We start from the raw sequence: 16,025 nt of genomic DNA on the forward strand, positions 1-16,025 counted from the left end.
GATGAAGGAGTGTGGAGTGATCTCAGAGGCTGAGAAACCTTCACCTTATCCGAGCTTCATCTTAGAGACCATCCCCTACCAACATTTAAGGAATCCAAAACTCACCAGCCTGATGCATTTCAACACTTCCAAACCCTCTTCCCAGTGGGAATGGAGCTGCTCTCTCTTCCTCAGTCCCAGGACTCAGGTGCATCTTTAACATGAGCAGCAAAAGCAGAGGATGAAGAAGAGGGAGGAGGAAAAGCTCTGCTTTTCACTGGTCAGAGGATTAATAAGAAAACACATTTGATTTCCTAAATGGGAAGCAGTTGAGACAGTTTTAGTGTGGTGCAAAATTATCCTCCATTCCTCTCTGTGCCTCTGAGGTCCTGCCCAGCCCCTTCCCAACTCCAACCTCCAGAGCTAAGGAGAAAACAGTTCATTTTCCATCTTTGAACCTTTATTACTAGAGAGTATCCAAAACAACAAAACCAACAACACAGTTACAAAAGTTGTTCACGGAGAAATGTGAAGCAGCCTGTGTTTGAAATGCTCTGTGTCACCATACTGAGTCAAATATAAAACAATATCAAATATAAAAGGGACAATACATCAGAAATGTATAAACAAGGGCTCTGAAGGCCTTCGTGGTATGTACAACCAGAGATGTGGGGGTGGGAGCAGGCAGTGTCCGTTCCACAGGGAGCTGTGATTGCATCTGTGAGAGTCTCTGACAGGGAGAGGAGCTCAGCCCTGCTGGAAATGGTCTGAAGGTTCTGTGTGAGCAGAGGGTTGGGAAAAAAACCAAAATTGGATCAGTCATGGCCAAGGCCACCAGTGCACAGTGGTGATCCCTGACCCAAGAGCTGTGTCAGCATCACTTCATGCTCCCAGCTGGGAAACTGCAGGTCAGGCCCAGTGCCAGAAGGGAACAAAATAAAATAAAAAATAATATTAATAATAATAATAATAACAACCAACTCAACAGAGCCAAGTTCCACGTTCACATCCAGAGCTGGTCTGGCAGGAGTCTGCGGCTCAGCCCGCGCGGCCGAGCCCTCCCCAGCTCGGGGGCTCAACTCAGGGCATCAGGTGGAGGCACCAGGCTGAGTTCTGTGGGGTCACACGTGCCCAGCTTGGAGAGAAGTCCCAGTAAGTGCTGCATGAGGCTCTTTAGAGCTCCTTGAGGATGATCTGGAACTTGTTCTCTGCTTCCACCACGTCCAGGAGAAAGGCCATGTGGTTGCTGTAGTGCTGGATGATGTTGTTGTCCATGTTCACCAGGATCCTGTGGGAGAGGGAGAGCAGCTGGGTCAGGTGCAGCTCATATAAAGGAGTCCAGTTTGCCCAGTCTGAGGGGCTCAGCCACCATAAGAAACCAATTAAAGCCACAACACCACACGAGGGAACATCCTGCAGAGCTTTCACAACTCTCCCAACATGCCGAGGCTCAGCACTGGCCACACAGCAAATCCACCTGGATTAGAGCAGGGTGTGAAGTCAGAGCAGAGCTGCTCACTCCTCCCTTCTCACCTGGGGCTTCCAGGGCTGCATTATTGTCACTGAGCTGAGGCTGCTTAGGGAGGAGATGGAAGTGGTTTGGAATGGGAGACCTTTCTCCTCTCCAGAACAGCCTCCCGTGCAGACATGCCCCAAGCACTGCCTGGGAGCCTTTTCTGCAGGAACATCCACAGCCAGCCAGGCCAGCAAAATCCCTCCCTGTGCTCCAGGACCCCCTCCAGCCCTGCTGGAGATCACTCAGCTTCCCTGTCTGGAATCTGTTACACGGAGACACAGCTGATTTAAACCCGAGGCTGCAGTTCCGTGCCAGGCAAGAGCCCCTTGTTACTGTGACAGGAGTAACAGGGCAGCCTGGCATCACCCCAGGGGTTCCCATAAATCTCTGTGAAACTTGTAACTGCTAGGGAGAAACAAAGAACAAATTATCTTTCTTTGCGGGAAGCACATCCCCTCCAGGTTCCCACTGGGGTCATTAATGGGGCAAGAGCATTAATTGTGCAATGCTCCCCAAGCCAAGCTGAAAAAAAAAAAGCCAAGAAAAAGGAAAGGTTGAACTTCTGACAAATCCAACAGTTCAACAAGCACAAACATGGGGAACACCTCAGGGGTCAGGGCAGCCAGGGACAGCTCCTGCCTGTTCGATGGTGGCACAGCCCAGTGAGACCAAATTCAGAGGTGAAGGTGGCAGCTCTGCCCTCGTGTCCAGTCTGTCCTGGTGTGAGCTGTGCCCAGGGCTTGGTGCTGCACTGCCTTTCATTGCTGCTCGTTTACCAACGGGCTGTGAACTCTGTCACAGCACAGCCAGGAGGGGGAGGCTGGGACACAGGGTCTGACACCATCCAGGGTCTTCCCAGTGCATCACAACCTTCCCAGCTGCATCTCACCCCTGGCACCAGCTCCTGCACTGCTCCTGTCCAGCCAAGGGCAAGGGCCCAGGCCCTGGATCCCAGGAATGGCCTCCAACAGGTGCCCCATCGAGGCTCTGGGGGTGCCCAAGGGAAGGATGTCCCAAAAAGCCTCGTGGCAGCAGAGCTGCTCCCTTTATCTCTGGCCATCTCAGTGCAGGAAGCCAGAGAAGTCACCTGTGTCTCCTGCTCCTGTGCTTCCATCTGATTTCTCAACCACAAATGATTCCAGGGAGTGTTGATTAGGAATCTGAGCCCTGTATTGTTTTTCTAGACCAAACCTCAGCAAGATATGAAATTGCTTATTATTGCTCTTGAGTCACCCTGGGAGTAAGTTCATCTGCATGAGCTCATTGCCCTGGGAAGGCCATGGCTGGTGTAGGTCCTCACCTGCTGTCAATCCAGGTAGTACCACTGAGCTTCACTAGTTTACACCAGATGCAGATCTGACCCTCAAGCTGTAATTACCAAGAGATGATTGTTTAGGGTGGAGCAATAGGATCAAATTATTGAAAATTGAATCTGGGGGAGCAGGAAACAGGGTCTGACCCTGTCAATTCCCAGACTGGAGCAAATCTTGTCTCTCCCCACACTTCAGCAGTGACCTGTGGCATCAGTTGTGCTCAGCCTGCATTGAACTAGGGGTGAAAATTATTTCTCTAATCTAATTTCCAGGTGTGGCCTTTTCTTTTCATTAGATACCTCTTTGCTCCTCTGCTTTGGGGAAGAGCTGGAAGGACATGTGCCTGTTTTCTCTCCCAATCACTGTTAAACAACATTTGCTACTTATCAGATCAAGTAATGAACAAAACCAAAGCAAAACAAAGTCGAGGTGGCCTCTCCCCTGGAGCAGTGCCATTTCCTGGTCCACCTGCAGACTCATCAGTGCAGGATCTCTCTTGCCTGGCAGGTGCTGACACTCAGCTGGTTCAGGAGGCTCCAGCCCAGGCTGGAGCTGCTGCCTGATGACAATCTGGTGACCTGTGATGGCCACACCACAAGCCACCACCACACCTGACACACCTGAGCTTTGGCTCAGACCTGGAGCTGTAGTAATAAACTGACCACCCTTGTTCTTCACAGTTGTTCTTCTGTAAGATCAGACCTGAGGCTCTCTCTGACTGCAGGTGCAGGGACAGATCCTCTCCTGAGGCCACCAGTGCTGGTCTTCTCCTCTGGGGAGAAAATTTCCATTTCTGGGGCTCAGGGATGAGCAGCATCTGACAGCACTGAGGGCCCCGAGCTCAGGAACAGAGGAAGAGCCTCCTGACAAGTTCAGATACCTCACTGTGGCCCATCCTTCATCCTAAAATCAGGACCATATCAGAAAACCCTCCTAAAATGGGAAAGGTTGCTCAGTCGTGGGTTTAGAGCTGAGGGGTTGCAACAACTTCCCAGTTCAGTGACACATGACAACACAGAGGAGAAGCCTCTGCCCTCTCCACCTTGCAGGCCTCACTTCAGCTCTGCTCCCCTGAAGCAAACCAGCTCAGTCCCACAGGGTCGAGCTACAGTGACACCAAATGGGTTGGAAGGTCCTATCCAGGAGCTTTAGGACTCTCCTGCCACTGTCACCAGAAAGCCAACGCAGAATCAGAACTTTGGGCTGGTCCTCAGCTCCCAAGGACTCTGTCCCCTGTTGTTGACTTCTTTGGGGGCCACTCTGGTGAGACCAGCAGAGCTGCCTGATGTGGGACCTGTCATCAGCCTCGTGTCTGTGCCTCCTGCCCCTGCCCAAACCCTGGGCCAGGGCCAGCAACAACAATGAGTTCATCTCCCAGGCAGTCACTGCTGCCCGATGGTATCACACTCACTCTGCAGGGAGAGTTCCACACTGGGACTTGGGAAAACAGCCTTGGGACGTTAGGAGTAGTTGCCCTTCCATCAGCTGAAGGGAGAACTCACTGACACAGATGGGACAAGCCAGGAAGGGTTCTTGGTCCAAAAAATGTTTCTGAAAAGTCACTACCCTTCAGGGAAGATTCAGTGCTGGTCCTCAGCTCATGCAAACTGACCCAGTTCCCTGTCAGCCATGGGGGAGATCCACATGGCTCCATCACTAACAAACACCACCACCAAAGCCATTTCACAGGTACTGCAAACCTCACCTAACATCCCCTGCCAAGTGTCCCAGGGGGGACCTCCCTCTCTGTACTGACACTGCCCAAGAGCCACCAGTGCCCAGAGGGATCTGATCCATCTCCTCCCAACCTGAGATGGAGCTTCCTATGGACCTCCCTGGGCTGGCACAGCTGAGAACATACTCCCTCCTTTCAGATCTCCTTCTCCTCCACAGTCTCCTTAAGTAAGTGCAGCCTCTTTCTGAGCCAGGCACATTTCAGCTTTGGTTTGGAGAAGCAAACATTGATCCCTCTGATGGCACTGAGATAAGTTCTCCATAACCTCAGGCTTTTAGACTGACACACAAAAGATCCCCCATTAAACTACCCAAACAATTCCTCCTTCCCCCAGCTTCCCTTCCTTGGGAGCCTTTACCCTCCAAACAAATACAATCCAAACAAGCATTATCCCAAATCTTTAAAGCCCAGAGAGATCCAAGGTTTATATGCTCCAAACAGCACAGCTTCACCTTTTATTATCTTGTTAAAATGCTGCTGGAGCCTGTGAGAGGGTCCCAGGGAGGATGGGGGTTTAGAGGCACAGCATAAAAGCAGATGAGAGATTAGCTTACCCTCTTTTGCACTTTTTGTAGACTTTATAAATGCTTTCCTCAGGAAGCCCATATTTTTCTGAAATCTGTGAGAGAAAACATGGCAACTCTTTGTACTTGTAAAATGAAATTCCCATGATAAAAGGCAGAGATAACACTGAGCTGAGGTGCTCAGCAGCAAAGGATTCCTCCTCCCTTTCACTCAAGAGAAAAGAGCCAAAGCTCTTTTTGGGGCTGAATATTTGGGGCTGAACAAATATTCTGAACATTCTTCTGGGCAAGTTCAGCTTTGGTCTTAGGAGGTTTATAGGTTTTTCCCAAGCATTTTCCATAGAGGTTTTTTTGATTTCTGTGGGAAGGGATGGGGGAGGAAGAAAATGGCCAAGAATCCTCTGTGCTGGTATTTTTCAAAGTCTCTACTTTTAAAAGTTTGTAAAACCAACAAGAGCTTAAAGTGCAGCCATAAAGCCACCCCCAAATCTGAGAGGTTTATTGTTTGTTTCCTTCCCAGCAACCTCCACGGGGAGCTGTGTTATCAGAGATGTTGTGATAATCATCACAGAAATATGTCTGTGCTCCTCAAACACAGCCAGGGAATTCCAGCATGAGGCAGGATCAGCTCCAGATTGCACATCTCCAGCCTCCAGAATGGAAAAGGAGCTTTACAGTGGAAAACATGAGTGTGTTGTCATAAGAAGAGACTTAGGATCTGAACAGAATATCTTGCCATGAGGTGTGTTCTGCCCTGCTGCAGCACCAGCACAGCCCATGCCAGGAGCTGTGGGTAGAACTCATTGCTACTCATCACACTTTCCATTTCCATTCCCAAGAGGGAGCAAACAGGAGGTGTGAGCAGCCTCATATCTCCAGCATCCTGCACACCAGCACCACTGCCCTCTTCTCTGAGCTTTGTTCCTGCCCTGTGGGGTTTTGAGAACACTTACAGCTGTTCTGAGGCCCTGGAGATCTGGTGTCTTCAGCATGAGAGCATCGAACACTTCCTCCGACTCCCTGCGCACGTAGAGCAGCACTGCAAGAGAGGAAAGGCAGCACTGGATCAGGGACCTTGCAGCATGTTCCTGCAGTGATGTGGCCTCATGGAGCTCAAAATCCAGGGCTACTTGAATCAAAAGACTTCCCATCCCTGGGATTACCTCTCTGGGGATCTTCTTCCTTGCTTTGCTTGGGAGGGATCGGGTCGAACTCGTCGGTGAAGGAGGCACCACTTCTCTTCAAGGGCAGCCTGAGCCAAAGGAACACAACTCTGAGCAAATCACAGCCACCAAAACAATTCCAGCAGCCAAACTTCTGACTGAATTACTGCAGAACCATCCAGCAATTAAAGATTGGGTTGTAATTACAGCAGCAAGTGTCTACCAGAGCTGTGACTTCCTGCCTGGTCACAGCTCTGGGAGGGCACTGGGAGGACAGCTCTGGGAGGGCTCTGAGGACAGGGCCCTCAGGCAGGGCAGGCAGTGGGTTTGGTGTCACTCCTGCACCAAAGCTTTCTGCTCCCTCATGGATTGCTTCTGGATCCCTCATCCTCATGGATGACAGCACTAGGCAGGGGATCAGGCCTGGGACAGGTACTGGTTTCTCCCCTCTAGACACAATACAGCTGTGATTTGTGCTTCATTCCAGCTCATTTTGCAGCTGGATCTGACTCTGGTTATTTGAATTGCTCAGTGACAGTTCTGTGATTTTTTTCCCCTCTCTTTCAGGCACTGTCTCAGTAAGAACAGCAGGCCAGGCAGGGAGCAGCTCATGTTGGAGTGGCTCACTGACAGGGATGGAAATGGAAGAGCTGATGGATGGGAAGTACACACTGCTGCATCCTTACCTGTTTGCAGAGTTGGGAACAGCAGGAGGGAGCACCTGAAATGGAAAGGAAACACAGATCTGTGAGTTTGAACAGTATCATTTTGTGCCAAAGTTGGGGGCAAGGCAACATGGGCACACTTCAAACATGACTTCCCTCCTCCCTGCACACCAGTTCTCCACACAATTAGACCCAAACATCTGTTTGTGTTTCAGATTAAATGAAATCTGGTATCAAGGACCTCCCTAGGTTCCTCCTTTTTGACAAACTGAGAGTTGTTTCTGGGACAGGGATGAGCTCTGAAGGACACTGGGTTAAGTTTCCTTAGGCTCAAGGGGAGAGAGGGGCAGAGAACAGGGGAGAGATGTCTCACAATCACAGGGACTGACACAGTCATCACATTTTGCTGTAGTTTACTCTCTGCTGATATTTTTGCTACCACTGCAGTCCTCTGTGGAAGCTGCAGGTGATACTTGTAAACCACAGGAATATCTGGCTGGAAGGAACCTGGAAAGGTTATCTTGCCCATCACTGTTGCATGACTAGGCCACTCCTGACAGCTACGTCTTCAAGTTCACCACATTTCCACAGAGACTTGTGGTTTGGTTTGGGTTTTTTCCATAACACAAGTCATGTCTGGGGGATGATCAGCTTGGAAATGATGGAGGAGACAGGTGAGGCCAAGAGGTTGGTTGTTTTTTGAAGGGACTCACCGTGCCACACCTCTGCAGGTTGGAGAAGTGGACGTTGGGGATGAACAGGACAGGTTGGGTTTCCAGGTCTGTCTCCGGCCGCAGGAACGTGATCTCATTCCCTCTGAAGCCAGAGAGCAAACAGCCTTTCAGACCTACAGATGGAAAGTCCAGTTCATCTCAGTTCAGACAGCTGCACTCAGGGAGGGGAGAGCTCCTGCCCAAAGTCTCCCAGCTGGGAAACAGGCAGGACCCTACAGCACAGGGCTCCAGGGCTCACTGCCCTAGGGCAGCTCCTGCCAAGAGCCCAGAACGACTCAGAAGGGTTGGTTGGTGTTAATAAAGGCTCTGGGAGACTGGGCAGGAGCCCAGGGAAGGGCCTGACTGACAGGAGATACCCAGGGCTGGATCGCATGGAACTTAACGGACAAACCAACGTGGATTTCAACACACATAACAAACACAAGCACTGACCATTGTTGTTGGAGTCCAGGCATTTTCCTTTCCTTCTGAACTGTTTCCTTTCATCATCCCTCATTTTCCTCTCTGCTCCCTGTGGGCAAGATCAGGAGAAAATTAGGACTTTGGCAGTTCCAGCATTGGCAAGAGGTTTGTTGGCCACCTCTGGGGGATGAGCACAGTGAGGTAAATGGTCACCTCAGAGACCTTCCACAGGCTATCCAGGACTCTCTGATGCTTGGAAATTAAAAAGCAAAACCTTTGCTTTTAAATGTGAAAAATGCAGACAAAAACAGCCATGAGGTATTTTTCCACCTGAGACAGGGGAAGAACCTCGAAGCAGGTTCTCATCTCTTCTGATACTTAATAGCTTGTCAAAAATAGAGTTTATTGCAAGGTCTGATATGGGGAAAACTTCCCCATGACTCTGTCCTCAAGGGCCTGAGCAGTGCAGACCCATCCCCACTGTCCTGTCTCATGCAGCTGAGGGGTTTAACCACCTCTGCTCCTCAGCCATGACCTCCAGGCTGTTCTAGACTCCACAACCTTTCTGGGTTTTCTCCTGGAGCCTCTGGCCACCAGTTTAAATTTCCCCTTGGACAAGCTGGTGGACAAGCACTGTTCTACCTTATCACAGAAGATCTTGATCTGGCAGACAGCTCTGTGCACCAGTTGGCTGGTCCCATTGCCACAGTCATAGGTGTCTATCTGGAGGTTGAGTGGGACACCTTTCACTCCCTTCTGAGAGGAGAAGTCTGTGCTCAGGCAATTCACCCCAATAAATACCTGCAAATAGGAGCTGAGATTATTGGTGCTGAAAACATCATTCCCAAACAGCCATGGGAGGGACAAAAGCAGCTGAGATGTCCTTCCAACCCTCCCAGCCCAACCCAGCAGGGGAGCAGTTAGTTTCCCACCTAAGCCACAGTCTCCCACCACACCTATTCCAGCTCTCCAGCTCTGTATTAACACTTGGGCTATCCACTCCCAACATTCTGCCTGAGGATGTTCTTGCTGATACTTCTGAGCTTTCATCTGTACAAGGGACCCTCAGACAGCAAAGCCCTGCAGGGAGGGAGGAGAACCAAGCTGCAGCTTCAGGAGTTACACCTCAGTGCTGCTGGCTAAATAAATATTCATTACATGCTGCTCTCTTTTAGCACTAGCATGGAGTTAGCTCCAGTGGGAACTCTTGAAGCAAAGCTGAGCACAGCTATAATCCACATCATATCTCCAGCTCATCGGTGTGACCTTGAAATTCCCCCTGGTCTCTGGGGACAACTGGAGAAGTTCCCATAGCTCAGCCAGGGAAGATTTCAGCCCTGAAACATCATGTCAGCTCTAGTCAGTACCTGTGTATAGCAAAGAAAACCACTTAACTGTGGTGTGAAGCTTAATTGGAGGGAGAGAAGTAACAGGTGCCACAGACAACCCAAATTCCTGACCCCTCCTGTCTCACTCCCAGCCCTCTCAAGTCTCACCTTTACCTGCCCCAGGCCAATGCATGTTCAGAGTTTCTGCTAAGAGTTAAACCCAGTTTGGCTGAGGTGCCCCCAGGGCTTGCCACATACCTGACATATTTCCATTTCTGACAACTTTGCCTTGAAGACATTTGTTAACCTCTTGGGTTAACAAGATCTCAGTAAACCCTTCTTTAGCCCAAAGGCAACCTTTGGTTGCCTTTGGGCTAAAGAAGGGTTTACTGAGATCTTAAAGCAAAGCAGAGTTTTTCCCAAGCTTCAGAGACATGGGGGATTTATGCTTCTCTTTTTTCTTAGTTACTTCATCTGTTTTGACAAGCTCCTTTCCAGAGTGTTAATGAGAGACTCCAGCAGAGCTGGAGAGACCTTGCCATACAGATTTTAAGGTGCAAAGGGAGCTGTGACCTGCTTGGCTGCCTCCCACAAGGCACAGAAGGGTGGTCAGTCATGTTTGCAGCAAATCTGCCTGAAAGGAGGGTTTTTGTTCCCTAAGTTGGGGGTTATTTAAACAAGCTTCGGCTACACGTGAGCAGAGCCCCGACCTGCTGCAAAACCCTTTCTTCAGAGCTATCCATCAGCACTAAGAAAACATCTCTGAGCCAGTTTCAGGTGTCCTCAGCATGTTTATTAGTTAATGGCAATGCTTAAACACACAGAGGAGCATGGTGTCCTGCCTCACTGTCCCGGCAGGCAAACACTACCTGGAATGGCATTGTTTGGATTTTAAACTCTCCCTGTCTTTCAGCTGGGGGAAGTGTCTGGGCTGTCAGGAAAGAAGGTGCAGTTTTGCTCCCACATCCCTTACACACATAATTTGTACCTTTGCTTCTTCGTGGACGTTCCACACGAAGGACAGAGCGTTGTAGGCCAACTCCTCAATGTTCTGCACCGTGTTGAAGTTCTCCTTGCAGTCAGCTGAAGTGCAATGCACAAGCAGTTCAGACTCAGCCTGCCAAACTGGTTCCATTCCCCAGGCTTCCCACTGCCCAAAATCCTGCCCCTCATGGACTCCTAGGCTGAAAGAAACCTTGTGGTCCATTTAAATGGTGCTGCAAGTTACCAACCCCACCCAGTCATTCATACCAACGTCGATGACCCTCTGCTTGGCCGTGGGCTGGCGAGAGTGCCAGTGCTTCCAGAACTTCAGCTGCTCTGTTGGGATCTTCTCGTTGTCAAAAACAATCATCACAACACTCTGTAACACAGCAGGGACATCCCACATCAGTGCACACAGCAGGCTGAGCCTTGGTGCCCTCACTGCCCGTTCCAGCCAAGGTCAAGGGCAGCTTAGTGGTTTGTAAAACATTCAGTTTTATAGCTGGGGAAACTGAGGCAGGACAGGGAAGGGACTCAAACAGTCATGCAAGCAGATTAGTCTCAGGGGTGGCTCTGAGGCTTGGCCATACATCCCAGGAGCAAGATGGGGAACTTCTCTCTGCCTTAGAAGCCTTCCCAGCCAGCCCCCAGCTCCAGGAGCCCTTGGTGCACCCCTGACCTTCCTGTGAGAGGTTTCAGCTGGCAGGTGACACCAAGGCTGTGCTGAGCACCAGAGGATCAGCTCACTCTGAGCAAATCATCCCACTCATCCCTCTAAGCCAACATGAGCCACGAAGCCATTACTCCTCACCCTCAGCTCTGCTGCCAGGTCAGTAAAACTGCTGGATGTGCCATGACAGTGTGTGTCAGCAGAATTGTCAGCTTGGCTCTTACCTTCACTTTGTTTGAGGACAAGTGCAAACATTTGCTGTCTCCAGCTGTCCTCAGCGTGATGGGGTAGAACTGTCCTTTGTTGAGGTAGGCCATGGGAGAGTCCCCAGATTTGATGTGAATGGCTTTGGGTGACCCCAGAGTGTATTCAAAGTCACTTGGATGGAACAAAGGGAGAATGATGAATAAGCACACGCTGCTGTTTCACTCCAGGAGCAAAACAAGAGCCACACAAGCCTCCACCCCTGCAGGTTACAGACACTGCACACACAGGAGTTTCTGCTCTGTTCCCCACCTCACACACCCCTACACCACTGAGCACCTCCCAGCACAGCACACACTGATCCTCCCAACACCCTCCCCAATATCCTCATTCTACCCTTTGGTTTTGGCTCAGCAAAACCTGGATGGGATTATAACCAATACTTGTTTGTAGCTGCAGAAATGTTGCTCCACCAAGAGCCTAAACCAAAACACACCACAACAGGTACCTCTGATGAGACTTTTACAACAGCCTAAACTCAGATTCCTGTCCCCAAATTCACACCACACATGGCAGAGCCAGCAACACTGTTCCTCAGTGGGTCCTGGAGGAACAGCAGGAGCTGCAGGACATTAACACCTGCTTGTTCATCCAAGTGGGTAGAACTGGACACAGAAGCTCAGCTTGTGGCACTCTCAGCCTGGTGGGCAGCAACTTTAGTCTTTACAGAAAAGCTTTGGAGTGTCACACAGAGGAAGGTGGCACTGCTGACAAGGGAATTTGAAAGAAGATGCTGATTTTCAGCAGCCCTGGGCATGCACCAGCACCTGTGAGCTCTCAAACCATGAGGGCACAGCTCAAGCTGTTTTCTGCTGTGAGGAATCTGTGCAAGCAACCACCTGTACCCAAGCCATCACACAGCCCCTTCAGGTGCCCTGTTTAGTCACCACCCCATTTTTTTCCTGCTCCACCTCCTGTGATGCCATCTCTGAAGATAGGCTTGGCAGCTCCTCTTATCTAGAGCCAGAGAACTTCAGTGCACAAATAAACAGGGAACAGAGAGCCTCTTGCTCATGGAGGTGAGCTGCTCTCTGTGTGAACATCCCCACGTCTGACAGCTGAGTCACAGAGTCAGGTGACTCAGGAGGCAAATGAAAAGTGGGAGGTGAAATAATGTTACCTCCTTGGAGGTTTGATGCAGTATCTAGAGCAGCAAAGCTCTGCCTGAGAGAGAGGAGGAAGAAATCCCTCTCATGTTTTAGGGATGAGAGGCAGTGGCACTCTCTCAAATCAAGGTTGACCAACAGTGCCAAGCGAGAACCTAAACCTTAGATTAGGAGGAGGCTAATTATCACCCTCATCAACTGTCAGCCTCGTTTTCTCTGTCATTTACCCCATTCCAAGTGGCCTGTGGAGAGATGGTGTAGCCACCTGGATCTGTCTGTATCAGAGGAACCAAGCAGTGCTCCCTGGGGAGGAGCTGTGACACAGCAAACCTCACATGAACACCTCAGGGCCACATCTCCCTCGTGCAGACCAAGGTGCTGGCAAGATGTGACCACAGCAGTGGGAGCAGTTGGCACTGGATTTACACCAGTTTGTCCACAGGACATCATTGCTTTGGGGCTATGGAACAGCTCTGAAGACACCAGGGAGACACAGCTTGTCTCTGCATGAGCTCTGTAATTTGCACTGGTCATTGCCAAGACTGAGGCAAGGAAAGGGATGCAGCCATTCCCCAGGAAAGGGACACAGCCAAGTGTTCCCTGGAAACCCAGAGCCCATGGCCTGGCAGTTACCTCTTCACACCATCTGCAGGGTAGCTCTCGGGGCAGGGTGGCTCTGGCTGGGGCTTGAGGATGTCACTGAAGAGCAGAGACTGTAGACAAGGGGAAACAAAAGTCAAGAGTAGCATCTCATTGCTTTTCCCACCACCTTCTCCCAGACATCACCACAGAGGTCACAGGTAAAACAAGACCCTTCATTTCAAACCCTCATCCTACTCCCAAAATCAACCTCAAACCCCCAACAATCCAACGGGAAGAGCATCAAACTTCTAAGGCAAAAGCAAAGCTCCCACTGAGTGCAGCACGGGCACACCCCAGAGCAGAGGCAGCACCCCCAGACCACAGCCCCAGGGTGTCCAGCTCTGACCTCCTGGGGATCCTCTTTGAAGGTGCTGTCTGGCTGCCACCGCTGCTGCGCTGGGGCCATGGGGATGGTCTCGAAGAGGGAGTTCAACGAGCTGTTGTCATACACATCCCCTGGAGGCACCATGTAGTTGTCTGGGGTGGCATCCAGCTTGCTAGTGCCTGGAGGAAGCAGGGCTGGCTTGTGAGGAGGAGGAGGAGGAGGAGGAGGGACAGCTTCGAGACTTAAGCCATTCTTCTTCTGTGGCTCACAGTAGTCTTGGGTCATGGAGACGTTTTCAGACAAAAGCTTCATGAGATGTGCTGAGCTATCAAAGGAGGCAATCTCAGGGTCGTAGTCCATCCCGTGGCAGTGCCTGGTGGAGAAAAGGTCCTGTCTCAAAGTGGGGCAGAGGGTGGACAGCCCCAGCAAGTGCCTTGATGTGCTGCTGTGGAGCAAACTGTGCAGTCTGGCTGCCAAGTGACCTTGAGTCAGCTGTGTACACCTCCTGCTTGCCATGGCAGAGCTGAGAGGCCTCTGGGTGATCTCCACCCACACCTCTCTGCCATCAGCAAGAGCCAGAGGTGCTCAGCAGACCAGGGATGATCACACAGAACCAGAGAATATGGCTTAGACGTGGTTTGGGGCTGCAGATCCAGAGCTACATCCATTATTCCTCTGTTCAGGCTATTAGACAGCAGAAGGGATGATAAGAAAGATAACTGCTCTGTGGGCTTTCCATCTTAGGATTTTTAGGGCTCATTGATGCTGAAAGCTGATTTTTTTTAAAAACTTTTTTTTAAAGGAAAGCCAATTGTTATATAAATTCACAAACTCCAGGAGCTTAGGAAGGAAAACTCCCAGAAAAGATGGGATCAGGGGAAAACTGACAGGTCTGCAGTATTGGAAGAGAGGTGTATGAGCTCTTCAGAGTAGAAAGGACTGAGTAGAGCTGTAAAGACATGAACAAAAACACCTTCCCCTTGTACATAGAAACCATCACTCAGTGCAGCATCCCCAGACTCTGTGACCTGCTGACTCTGCAGCTCCAGCTGAGCTGGGAAAAGGTGGTTTCTCACCCCTGGTACCAGCTCAGAAAACAAACAAACCCCACGTTGGCAACCCCCACAGCTCTTGGCAGCAGGAGCTCCCACCCACTCAGCCTGGAGCTTCACCTTCAGGTATTTGCTGCAATTTCCACAGGTAGCAAAAGACACAGCACTGCCCAGAAACCTTTCAGAGAGGAGGAAACAGCTTGGCATGGTTTGCTTGTGAGGATGGAATGAAGTATCATTCAGGAAGTTTCTTCTGTCAAGTAGTTGAAAACTAACAACCAGCAAAGGTTGCCAAAGTGCACAGCACTCAGGAAGGGGAACTGAACTCACAGTGGCAAATGAGCCATTAATGTAAGAGTTAATTATCTGAAAACCTCAAAGGACAAATGGGAGTCACTGGAAGAGGATTTTGGGAGACTGGAAGCAAGTGGAACAGAAACTCTTATCAGGGAATGGAAGAGACCTTGGTCATTCCCTTTGAGCTGCCAATGCTTAATCCTTTTCCAGTTGTCACACAGTAGGAAATAAAGCCCAATTCTCCAGCTGCTGCACATCAGCACAACTCCTCTGAACACAGCCAGACAGATCCTCAGGTGTGTAGATGGGTGTAGCTCCATTTATACCTGCTTGGGATCTGGCCTAAAGAATGTTAATGTATGTCTCAGGGTTAATAACCTGCACTGTTGTTGGTAATAACACTGTGCTTTGATGTGTATTTTATGCAAGCTCAGAGACATGAGGCAGCTGTAGGAGAGTGAGGCAGCTACAGAGAGCAAAAAACTCCAGCTAACCTCTTTCCTAGCTCGCTGCGTCCCATCATTCCAGCTGGAAGAATCCTCTTCTCCTTTGGGACCTAGAGCAAGGCAGAACAAAGAGTTTGTTTATTGTTAAGAGCTGATTAGTGGAAAGCAGAGGCAAAATTAACCTTGTCTGGGAGCAGGTAAAGCCTCACAGCTAAAACACTGCGTGAAAATAAACACTGGAGAGCTGAGCTCTCCTGCTGCCATGGATTCCAGAGGTAACCACAGCATCTGGTGCTGGGAAGGACTTTCCAAAGCACCCAGGAAAATGGGAGCATCACTCCTATCGGTTTCAACTAGGGATAAATCATATCCACATTTCCTGGAGCTCCAGCAGCACTGGGAAGCTAAAGCTGCTGGGATGTGCAAGGTGCACAGCTCTTCCCCACACCTCTCAGAGCAGTGCTGGTGCTGCTGGGATGAATTCTGAGGGGTAAAACCCACCAGCCTGAGACTCAGCACACCTGGGCTCAGTTCTCCACCTGGGCTGTCTCTCCAGCAGACTGGGGCTCTGTGCCTCAGTTTACCACCTGGGGATGATGTGTGCCTGAGGTGTCGTGAGGATCATTGCATGAACCACACAGGGACTAGGAGATGAGTCCCTTTCTAGGGGTGGTACATATTTTACATCTATTTCCCACCTATTTTAGGTTCACACTTCTCCTCTGGGACAAACCCCCCGAGCCCCAGAGGGACATACCATGTAGTAGTCGTAGAGGAGGCTGAGAGCAGCCACACTGTCATCATCTCCATTCACCCTCATCATGGCCTTGGTGGCTGCTGTCAGGGGGTTCTCTAGGTAGGTTTTCCAGGCTTCATCTTC

The 16,025-nt window shown here is 50.4% G+C and overlaps 1 protein-coding gene across 1 annotated transcript; it reads right to left on the reverse strand.

The window, feature by feature from the left end:
• Nucleotides 1–1,152: 1,152 nt before the first annotated feature.
• On the reverse strand, nt 1,153–16,013 carry GRHL3 (grainyhead-like 3 (Drosophila)). The gene is made up of 15 exons (XM_009070798.1): nt 15,903–16,013; nt 15,194–15,255; nt 13,372–13,723; nt 13,017–13,096; nt 11,238–11,391; nt 10,611–10,722; nt 10,348–10,442; nt 8,674–8,832; nt 8,062–8,140; nt 7,609–7,742; nt 6,917–6,951; nt 6,231–6,319; nt 6,021–6,106; nt 5,098–5,162; nt 1,153–1,267 (listed from the first exon to the last, which is right to left on the reverse strand). The coding sequence occupies exons 1-15, from the start codon at nt 15,966–15,968 to the stop codon at nt 1,153–1,155; spliced, it is 1,683 nt and encodes a 560-aa protein (XP_009069046.1). The 5' UTR covers nt 15,969–16,013.
• Nucleotides 16,014–16,025: the final 12 nt, after the last annotated feature.

This window comes from Acanthisitta chloris, unplaced genomic scaffold (genome assembly GCF_000695815.1).
Source record: "Acanthisitta chloris isolate BGI_N310 unplaced genomic scaffold, ASM69581v1 scaffold42742, whole genome shotgun sequence".
Lineage (NCBI taxonomy): Eukaryota > Metazoa > Chordata > Aves > Passeriformes > Acanthisittidae > Acanthisitta > Acanthisitta chloris.